This window comes from Heliangelus exortis, chromosome 3, assembly GCF_036169615.1.
Source record: "Heliangelus exortis chromosome 3, bHelExo1.hap1, whole genome shotgun sequence".
NCBI lineage: Eukaryota > Metazoa > Chordata > Aves > Apodiformes > Trochilidae > Heliangelus > Heliangelus exortis.
In genome coordinates this window covers 6,218,315-6,230,038 of record NC_092424.1, presented here as the reverse complement: position 1 = coordinate 6,230,038, position 11,724 = coordinate 6,218,315, and the positions used below count along the sequence as shown (strand labels likewise).

Below are 11,724 nucleotides of genomic sequence, written 5' to 3'. Positions count from 1 at the left end.
TTAAATGCCTCCGGGGATGGCGACTCCACTACTGTGCTGGGTCATTCCAATGTCTACAACACTCTCAGTGAAAAAATACTTCTACCATCCAGCCTGAACCTCCCGTGGTGCAGCTTCCATCCATTTCCTCTGGTCCTACCACAGTTGACTAAGGAGGAGGCTTTTTCCCTCCTTGCTCCAACCTCCCTTGAGGTAGCTGAAGAGAGCAATGAGGTCTCCTCTCACGTCCTCCAGACCAAACACTCCCAGCTCCCTCAGCCGCTCCTCACAGGACTTGTGCTCCAGGCCCTTCATGAGCTTCATTGCCCTTCTCTGGACATGCTCCAGCACTTCTGTGTCCCTCTTACAGCCATGTGCCCAGAACCAAACACAGTACTCACTGTACTGTACTCAACACGGTACAGAGCCAAGCACAGAGGGATGATCACCTCGCTATTCCTACTGGCCACAGTCTCCCTAACACAAGCCAGGATGCCATTTGTCTTCTTGGCCACCTGCGCACACTCACATTAAGTCGACTGCCAACCAATACCTGATCCTTGGGCTCAGCCCAAAGCTGACAGCTTCTTCCTGAGGGGTGGGCAGTGCTCTGCTACCCCGGGAGGGCGCATCTGACGTGACCTGGGCAGGAGGGCTCCATTGTTTCATGGCCTTCCCACCAAGCTGTGCCTGGCACCTGCCTGAGAGGCCAAGCCGGGCCATGGGCCCCTGGCCCAAGGCTTCAGCATCTGCCTTTTGGGTTTGGATTTACAAGAGCTCGAGTAACAACTTGGTCACGAAGATAATTCAGCCCTTAATGGTACCGCAGGATTCCCCTGCGAGCTCTTCACTTCCTCTGTGCTTTGTGCTTCCTCTGTAGCTCTCTGGTTACAGCCCAACCCTGTCTGCTCCTAGCAAGATGCATCTCCTGTGACCAGACCCAAAATAGCCCACTGGGTCATGTCAGGACTGTGGAGTTTGTGAAACCTGGAGATCTTGGGTACACACACATCAGTCTTACACCCACGGCCCCAGGGCTGTGCTTTTATCCTCCAGTTCCTCACATGCTTTGCTAAATGTGGTTTTGGCTATTTCAGTCTAGTAAACTGATAGGATAATTAAGTCCACAAAACTAAAGGCTGCAATGGGAAAGGCTCACAAAATTAAATTACTGTATCCCATTCAATTACAGGCATTACAGCATTTTCTTTGCCTTGCAGGAAGCAGTGCACGTGGCTATAGGAAAGTCAGGACTCTTGCCAGTAGCTCAGTTTAGTAGATAATACCTGGTCTTCTGTTCTACAATTAACCAGCACACACAAAAAAAACCCTACCAAATCACACCTGCTTGCTCGAGTTCTGCTTACAGTTGTAGGACAGCTGCTTTAAAAGGTACATCAGGTTAGCTGTATCAAATCTGAAGGATTAATTCATGGAGAGATAACATTTATTTTAAGAACTGCAGAAATGAGCTATTCAGATTAAAAAGCAGCAAAGTAGATCACGTGGGGAAAGATACTTTAGAATCAGACATGGTTTTGAGAGGAGACTGAGAATTATTGTCTGTAATCATGTTATAGCAAAAAGCCTGTGATTGAATTGTTCTACAAAATTCCAAAACACTTTTTAAAAAGAGAATGAAGAAAAGGTCTTAGGGTCTGAACTGACACTTAAGTTTTCCTTTGAAGCTATTGTTCCAGTCATTCCAGTTTAAAGAGTGGAAAGTTTTGATAAAACTGGGCTGACAGAAGTACATATAATGCCTTCACTTCTCAGTATTAGAAAACAACCTCAAAGTTTAAAGGTTTGGGCCAAATAACAGGGACAGAAAAGATGCTGAAAGGCTAGAATGAAAAATTAGTGATGCTGAAAGGAGGAGCAGTAAGTAGAATTGTTTCTACAAGAGCCATGGAAAATACAGTTCCACTACTTTATTACTATTTCTCACTCAGAGCTTCTGCTTTTGGGAAGAAACAATCCAAAGGAGATATGTGTAATTTCAAGTATGCAGCAGTTTTTTATTGAAGCAGATATTTAATTAAGATACCGATTATATTTTTGAAGGCTGACTCATAGGCAGTTTATGAAATCTGTATATGAAAATCCCTATTTCAGCTCCCAAACCTAATGCACCATTGGCAATGAGTCAGCTGGATTAGCCTTGCACTACATCGCAGTTTTGTTCAGACTGACATTTTACTGTCATTTTAGAGACTGTCATTTTACTGCTGATTTCTCAGGACTGCTATTTTAAGCACCATTTACTAGCAGCAGTCATGATGGCAAACAACAGTGTCTTCCCTTATTTCCACAGTCCAAGTCCTAATTGAGGCTTTTGCTTTTAGGGCTACAATTCAGCTTGCACACAACTTGCTGGGACTGTGCACTCCTGTCAGCAATCTGACTTCTCATGTTCCAGCAGAATTTTGCTTGCTGGGGAAACAGAAATGCTTAGTCAAGACAAAAGTAGGCAGTTTCTGCTTAAGCAAATTTAGCAGCTGTTCTTGGCCAAAAGGTAGCATTTGAGGGAGGATCCTACTATCCTCAAGAAATCTTACCTGCCTTTCCTGACCCAGCCACAAGGACTGGGAGAGGACCCAGCAGTGCAGGAGCCATTAGGAACTTCCCCCTCATTTTCACTCATAATCTCCAAATCTTACCTATTCCTTCTTGGGTACCAACAGTTTTGATTCATCAGTTGAAGTCCACTCAGATATCTGGGAAAATTCAACTAAACTCATGACCTGGCACTTTTTTTTTTAATCCTTTCTCACAGATGGCTTCACAAACACCACTTAATTGGATAGAAAGAGTACAACCACAACTATTTTGAGTCCTGTAACTTGTTGGTAAAGGAGTTGCTATGTTTGCTCTTTCCTCCCTGCAGCAAGCATCTCACATCTGCACATCTCCAAAGCAGAGGCTGCCTTCCCTGCTGAGCAGCAGGGCTGTATCCAAACTGCATTACAAGCTGCTCTGTCCTTTCAGAGTCACTCCAGCAGTGCTTTGGCTCTGCCAGCTGCTTGTCCTATCTGTTGCCATCCAGCTATCCTGCTCTCCGCTACCTTTCATTTTTCAGCAGAGTGCCAGGAAGTGGTTACATTCTATCCTAGTTCCTCAAAGGAAACTTCTTAAGCAGCCCTTGCTTCCCAGCCTACAACCTGTATCTCTCAGGGCAGCAAATCACTGCCAAAGTTTTATGAATAGTTCCCACTAGAAGTTTTTCACTAATTAATGGTGAGCTTTTTAAAAAAGAGAAGTCTCTAGACTTGACAAAATAAACACATTTCAAAACCTTTCATGGATCCTTTTTTGTTCAGGTCTCCACAATTTCAACAACCATTCTTCCCTTTTCCCTTTCAGGCCTATCCAACATTTTCTGTAGCAGGGGACTTGTGTTTCTCAATTTCCTTCCCAGCCAATGCACCAAAGGCCAAAGTTATGCTGACCTGAGTCTAGGAGCAGGGCAGGCTGCATAGCTGGCTACACTTTTTTTTATGCACACAGTGCCCTAAGAGTTTCCCTAAGTACTGCTGATTTTTTGAGTTTGCTACACAACACCTGCAGTGTGGGAGGGACAAAACTGGTTGTACTACATGAAGTCAAACACACACCCCATGGTCATTACAGACTGTGGCCATCAGGAGCTGCCTAGAGGAGCAGAAAACCAAGGCAAGCACACAGTACAACACACTCAGCTTCTGATCATCACCCATTTAGAACTTCCCGAGACAGAGGTTACAACTGCACCATCTTCATTAATAAGCAGACTGTGAATTTGTCTGATTAATTTTTTAGGTCAATGTCATGACTTCTGGGCCTCTACAACATGACTGATGGCAGCATGTAGTACATTTTAATGAATCACTGTGAATAGCCTGAAAGAAAAATCCTGTCCAGAACCAGAAGCTTCTCCCCCCTGTACATACTGCTTATATAGTACACCACTGTGACCATATTAATAACCTCCATGGCTCTCTGCAGGTTTCATCAAGAGCCCTTAACAGACTGGTAACAGCTCAGAAATATCTACAAGAGGTTAAACCACCTGGTAAGTCTACCCAGATGTTTAATCACACATACCCCCAGCTGGGGGTACAGGCAAGCCCTTCTCAAGTTTGACAGCTACTGCTTGCCATCAGGTTCTTCTAAGATGGAGGCAGTCCCAGTCCTTGGCCAAAAACCACATGTACAAATACTACAGGCTCCACCTTTACAAATCATTTCCTCTCAGTGCTGCTGACCACAGCCATGCAACCATGACTGGCTGAGCCCAGGGGCAAAGAAAAGTACTTTTCTGTCAAAACAGGCAACTGGCCCAAGTCCTTATTCAATGGTGCTCTGCCCAGCTGTCAAAAACTGACCCACAACTTAAATTACAAGATGTATTGAAATGAGTTATTAATAACTTACTGCTTTTCCTTCATGGACAGAGAACTTGATAGGCTGCAAAAATTACAGTAGGCTGTTCTTTAAGGTACTATGAAGGCCATGCACTTTCCTTGACATTGTTTAAACAATTCTGCTGACAGATAATTTCCAACTATGTCTGGCCACAAGTTAACAGTGTTACCCTCACTTAAACCACCATAAGGCATATTTTACATTTTTTTCCACTTGTTAAAAGTCTGAACTGGAACTGTGGGAGGCAGTGAGTTTGAGACAGTGAAAAATACACAATCTCTTGCCCATTCTGAGCTCTCCGTTCCTCAGTAGCAATTCAGGAAGCAGAATGGTTTACAGTTTCTGGGTAACTTCCTTCCAAGCAAGTACCTGGGGCCATGCTGACTACCTTATCCTTTATGGAAGGCTTCCAAAGGACAGCCCCAAACCTATCTTGCATTCCTCTCCACAGATTAAAGGGAAGCATTTGCAGTGAGTAAGTCAACTGGATACTGTCCCCATTTTGTTGGGGATGTCTTGTTGTTGACCTCACAGCGGGGCTCCTGGAGCACAAGACTGTACCTTTGCTGTTGAAGAACAGTTACCAGGCTCACCACATCTTAGATAAAGCTTCAGAAATAAATCATAGTGGTTTGGACATCTTCATAGAAGCTACAGTGGGTGGGAAGGGCCACTGATTATAGTGCAGGCACAGACAATCCAGCCAAAGAACTGGAAGTCCCTAAATGGGAGGGCAGGTCATGTATGGGAACAGCAGAGACAAAACCAATAGTTTAGCAGAGCCTTTTCAGTGTCCATGTGTTTATCTAACCTTCATTATCAGATTGGTTATTAATTCAGGAAGAGTTCACCTAATGCAGGTTTTATACCTCTCTATGGTTAGTAGCTCTGCTACAAGTTTCTAGATAAACCTCTTTTTTTCATCACCTTATGAAAATTAACACATTTTTCATATGGAAAAGATTAAAAAAATACATCTTCCTTTCTTGAACAGCAGTATCTGTTGCAAACATACGTGCTTTAAGATGCCATGAATCTTGTATATATGAAGTTTTTTATACAGCACAACTAGTTGATAGTTCAGTTCCAAGGTGACTGGTGAGGAAGAAAACAGCTGTTTCCATAGCTGTAATAAAAACAAATACAATAAAGTGAAACACTGGCAATCTATATTTCTCCTAAAAATAGAATACATTAAAACAAAAGATATAAGAATAAACACTCAGACCCGAGATCTTGTGAACAGATATAAAACTAAAAAAGTGTGTACATCTCAATTCATGCCATACAAAGATAAAAAAATATTTCAAGTATACTAATGAGTAATCCAGTGTGTGATGAAGTTTAAGGCTAACATTTTCAATCTTCAGTGCTGAATCTATACAAATCCACTTGTGACCTCTTAGAAGCAGCTTTTTTTCCATCAGACATGAATCCTTGCAGCTGAAACTAACTTTTCAAGAGCATCAAAGGTTTAGAACTCATTTCCACAAGACAACAGTGTTTCTGTTTTACAAGCTTTATCCATAAAACAGGAAAAGGGATAGATTCCAGTTGAACATCTTGATTCAGAAATGCTGCTTCATCATTTAATTTTTCCACTGTGATTCTTAGGTGAGGGCTCCAGCTCCTTGCTGGACTGGACTGCTACCAAAGCAGAGAATAAAATACCACAGACTTTTTTGCAGTATTTTACAGGAGAGAAAAGTTGCTGGCATATTTGCTGGCACTCACCACTCAGAACAACTTAACACAGAGACATGATCCTAATCACACATACAAAGTATGGGAATTATATTGGACAAGCTGCATTGTGAGTTACTTGCACAAACACAGGGGATGTCTCTCTAGAAGTTGAGAGCAGCAGCCAGCCAAGCCACAACATTAGTCCTCAAAGCTTATTCTAGAGCTCCTAACTAAAGAGAGAAGATTGCTTGCAAAGTTAAGAGTTTACAAACATCTATCAGGAACCTTGGTTCCTAGAAGAGGAGCATGAAGTATTTGAGCTGCAGACCCAACAAGATACAGCAGTACAATATCCTCTTTAAAATATGTCTTGAAAACTTACTGTTCTAAAGAGTAGCAGCTTTTTTTTGAGGAATAGTTAAAAAAAAAAGAGAAAAAAAGTTATTTAAAATTTTGATTTTCCACAAGCTTTTAAAAGAATTCAAACCTAAAATTTAGGTCAGTCTTTTCACCTTGAAACTAGATCTTCAGCTTCTTGAAGTCACTAAAATAAAGTTAATTTATGTCACTTCAGGACTAGCACCTGACATTGAAAATGTTAGTCTGTGTTCTAGCTCCTCTGTAACCATATCACTCAGTACCCTACAGTGTAACATTACTGGAGGTGCTTTTTTACTCTCTCACAGTCAGAAACTCAATATACAACATTAGACTTCCCACAGCTTTGCTACTAATTCTTAGTAATTAGCTACTTGAGAAGAGCAAATAGTGCATCAGCCTGTACCCCATTCTAGTTTTGCCCCACATCTTGACATACTGTTCACCAGTGCTTTGGTATATACACCTATGTACATATTAGTATTGTCTGAGATGCTTTTAGCAAGGGTAGCAACTAGGAGAATTTTTAAGAAGCAACATTTTTGAGTGTGGCATTATAGTTGTAAGTACGTTATACATCATATAGTAGAACTGACTTGCAAGGAGTTTTTTAAAAATATTAGAACACAGGACAATGGTAGGAAAAAGACCAGTTTCTAAAATATTTTAAATGTAAACAGTGTAAATCAGTGTACCAGAATTCTTTAAGAATCACCAGTCTAAACCACCATAAGTGCTTTAAAAACCAACCACCTGGACTGCAGACAAATGTGCTTGTGAATTTTCCATTGGAGTGGCTTTAATCAATACAGAAACTTGTGCTAGTTTCACACAAGAGTGCAACTACTTTGGTGTGGGTCAGAAAGTAGGTCAATCAATGGGACTGTAAAGAAAACCACAGCCTGTGAAAAGGGAAGTTATACTCAATATTAAGGGTATACTGTGGGTGAGGTATTAGCCTCACACCTCACCCTGCCAAGCAGGAGGCATATCAAATCAACAGGTAAGTGCACTCAGTGTCTATATTGTCTTCAAACCTTTGAAAGTAATTCTAAGTATAAGCATTTTAATTGGGCTTTTTTGGTCCCTAGTGGTTATGGGCTGAAAAGTCTCTCAATTGCATAATATCTTCTATAGCAAATATATACTCTATAATGTAGAAATAAGCAAATAATTGTTTTGTTAACATCTGTTCCCATTTATCAAAGAGATTTAAAAGCTTAATTTGCCTGAATGTGGTGTTGAAACACTGAGCTAGTTGTAAAATGCAAATGCAAACTGCTACTTAGAACACTGAGGTGTTCCTGTGCGAAAAAGTGTCATAAAGCTTAGATTTTCTTAAAAAAAAAAAAAAAAAAAGGAAGAAAAAAATAACCCCTTATCTTCTACTAGGTAGAACATATAAAATTGTGGGAGGGCTGCCAGAAAGGTCAAGAGACTTGCCTTCTAACTGTGGCTTTCCCAATAGCAGCAGCACACAACTGACATGATTCACAAGTGCTGCAAGTAAAACCAGTGCTCTGACTTTTTCATTCCTCTTCTGCTTTAGGAAGTCTACAAACAGCAGCAAAGAAACCAAATGCATTTGTAGACCCAAGAACACAACCTGCATTATTCCATCCACTTTCAGAAGGTTATCTTTGCAACCCTGAGGTCACAGAATGTATATATGTGTGTACAGTACATAAAGCTTACACAGTATACAAACTGTCAGTACAGGCTCTCGTGAGGGAAATTTCCCATGCACCAGAGGCAGCAAGTCCCAGCCTTTAACACATAGGTACTAACAACTTTCACCTAGAAGTCATTCTGGTAAGTTCTCCTCCCTCTCTTGGGCCATTCCTCCTCCACCCATTTCAGCAGCACTTTCACAACATCAATTCTCTTATAAAATTTACAGAGATCAATCAGCTGCTCCACAGTCCTGTCACTATTCCGTAACAAGAACTCCAAGGTGGGGCTCTGGGGCTTCTGTTCAAGGAAACACAATTCATCATAAGTCATCCCCCACTTGCTTGCTAAATTTCTCCAGTTTTTCACTGTTGGGTGGCAGGGATCCAGCTTTAGCCTCACTGTGTACAACAAGTCCTCATCATTGAGCATGTCACTGATGGTCGGTGCACGGAATAAGCACAAGGAGCAGGTGCTGTTTTCCTTGCAGGTTTTCTTGAGATCTGCAGTGAAAACCAGTACAAGAGGAGAAGTTAGGATCCATTGCTGTGGTTTTACAGAAAAGTAAAAGCACAAGGAGTATTATGTTTCTGTGAACAGTCTCTGAAAACATCAGAATAGCAACATCTAATGAGGCACTTCATTATGAAATAATTACATTACATTACATTACAATACATTATGAAATAATGAAGTACGGATGAAATTAACTTTTTAAGACTTCTTTCTTCACTATGCTCAGTGGGTATAAGCTAAAGGACAGTAATTTTCAAAAGCAACATATTTACACTTAGAGAAAAGGCATGCAATTTAATGCCTTAAGGTATACAAGCTGTGTTATTTCCCTTTTTCAGTTTTGGGAATTATATCACTTCCTTGGATCTGCCATAACCCCTGCTAACATTACCAAAAGAATCATGTGTGCTTTATGTGCACCCTGTATGCATATGTTGTAAGATGAAGGAAAAGGTTTTTCACTTCTGAGCTGCTGCCTTCGTAACAACATGAAGTATTTGCACAAGGAGAATCTCTGCTGACAGCTGCAAAGACAACTAACACCTGGAGTATAACTCAATGAAAAATAGGAAATGTTCCTTTGCTTTTTAAGGGCTCTTAAAATAAAAACTGTCCCTGTTCTACCAAACAAGCCTATTTTAAAAGTACATTATGCAAAGGAATAAAGTGCATAGTCCTCCATGTGTGAGAAAAATAAAAATAACCAGTTGCTGCAAGTAGGTGGTTGTATGTTCTAAAATCTGCATCAAGTATCAAAAATTGACATTTAGAGGTCTCCCACACACAAGAGTCAAAACCTCCCCACCACACTGAGGAATGTGGTCTCATCAGACAATATTAGCTACTAATAACCTGCAAAAGCATGTAGAAACCAGTTCTAGTCACACTTCTAGTTAAATAATAATACTAAGACCTTTAGCACTGCAGTGGTGTAGAGCACTGCTTGAGCATTTTGGCTGTAGATGTGACCTTAACTCTCCCTGCTCCTCTTAAAGGCAGAATTTGGTATCTCCAAAGAATAGTAATTAATGGATGCAGCTTAGAAGCACTTTCCAAAGCTTCTGCCCTCCAGCCTTATTAATAGAGCTTCAAATAGGGAAGTAAATGGTCATACATGGTATGAAACTATTCGTAACAGGCACACTGCAATAAGAAAACTGATATTCATCAGAAAATTGATTAAAAGCAAAGCCAGAAAATAGTGGCACACAATTTAGAGGTGCTGGATCAGTGTTAGTGTAAGAGACCTCAACTGTCTCTCTGGCAAAGGACAAATCTGGTACTCAGTGCCACTTTTTCATATAGAAAATGGCATCTGTTAAGGTTTTGGATTTTTTCTGTTTTTTCATTTGCAGTAATTGTCAGATTGTGTCAAAATTCCAGAAAGACCATACAATGTGTTTGGTTTTTTTAAATGCTAATAAAAGCAACTCAGCAGAGTATAGCTTCTGTATGCATTTGTTTTTTGCTCTTAAAGGAAGAACAGGGTATTGTTATTTTTATAACATTGCTCATCAGCTTGCTTTTTTAGCAGGCCAAACACAACTTCTGAAGCTTTCAGCAAGTCAGGACGTGCAGCAACACTGCTTCAGAAACATAATTTCATACAAATACTTAGAGTCCCTGTTAAGGGGAACATGTTCTGGTGACATCTTTGCTCATGGGTATTCCACAGGCCTTGCAGCTGTTCCCTACAGAAATATCAACATTAACTATTCTTGTGCACCCTAAACTCTTGTTGAAATAAGACAAAACTTGCTCCCTTCACTCAAACCAAGATTTAGTTATACAAACAAGGCAAAATGAAGATAATCCAAACAAAGTTCTGGCTGAGCTCAAAGGGCAGGAGATCACCTATCTGAATTTCATCTCCTTTGCTTTGCAAGGATGCCAGAATAAGTTTTAACCTCCAATAGAAACAGGGAAGAAGAGGTAAAAAAAAACATGCAGCACAGTTAAAGGTAAACAAAACTAAACCAACCTGCTTCTTGTGCCAATTATGTGCAGACCTATGAAAAGCATTATAAAGAACTCTGCTTTTCTAAGATGCCCTGTACCAAATACTGATGAGCTACCTGCCTAATTGCATGATCCCAATGTTACATGATAGGACAAGCTTCCTTACAAACAGGAAATTCTCAGTTGCTCACTGTTAGATCAACAGGGCTGCACATCATCCACACACACACTACCCCCAGCTGATCTCACACATTTATGGGATAAGCCCCCCCAGCCTACTGCCAGCTTCTGCTCTCTCCAGATAACTCTCCACAGATAATTTCCAAAGGTGGCTTTACTGGATGATTTTGGAAAGCCCAACATACACATTTTTTATGGTCTGCATTATTGATCACCACCCCCTCTAGAACAAAGAGAAAGCTGTAAATGACACCAGTAATGAAATGAGCTCCACAGCATTGACTAACCAGGCAGTTCTTGGTTATGATACATAGCAGGTTTTAATAAAGTACTTAGAAAGAAAATCTGGGAATAAAATATGTAGAACAGTAAAGCTGAAATTTTACCTGAAAGTGATTCATCAGTATGGATTTCTGTGTCTTTGTCTTCTGGCTACAAAGCAGAAAACAAATATAAATCAAAGCTATGTATCTGAACACCAAAATAACTACTTGGCTAATTTACAAGTGGCTTTACAAATCCTGAGCTATTTGTAAAATCAGACAGGGAATATATCTGGCTTTGAGGAATTACTGGCAATCTGCAGTCTTCTCAGGCAGCATTTTCATGCTTTGGCTCACAAAACTGCCCTATTGGTTGCACCCACTGAAGAATGTAATCTTTATTAACAATATGCTATGGGTTTATATATCCTCTCCCAAACTTGTGCCCCCCACAAGCCTGCTGAGTGAGAAAAAAGCAAGTCTGAAAAACTGGAAAGCAACAGCTGAAAAACTGGTGCTCTAGCAGTGCTGTTTTGGTCACAAATCTGAGACACTGTAGGAAAAAAATCCGCGGAGGCTTAAAGGACGACAGGCAGTCACCAATATGGTTAAAGTGAAGTCGTTTATTAACAGTGGACACTCGCTTTATATAGAGCCTTTGTTTATATAACGATATCTTGCAGGTGGC

The 11,724-nt window shown here is 40.6% G+C and overlaps 1 protein-coding gene across 1 annotated transcript; it reads right to left on the bottom strand.

The window, feature by feature from the left end:
• Positions 1–5,535: 5,535 nt before the first annotated feature.
• On the bottom strand, positions 5,536–11,381 carry LOC139793988 (ectodysplasin-A receptor-associated adapter protein-like). Its single transcript, XM_071738999.1, has 3 exons — positions 11,358–11,381; positions 11,160–11,205; positions 5,536–8,621 (listed from the first exon to the last, which is right to left on the bottom strand). The coding sequence occupies exons 1-3, from the start codon at positions 11,379–11,381 to the stop codon at positions 8,245–8,247; spliced, it is 447 nt and encodes a 148-aa protein (XP_071595100.1). The 3' UTR covers positions 5,536–8,244.
• Between the last annotated feature and the right edge of the window lie 343 nt (positions 11,382–11,724).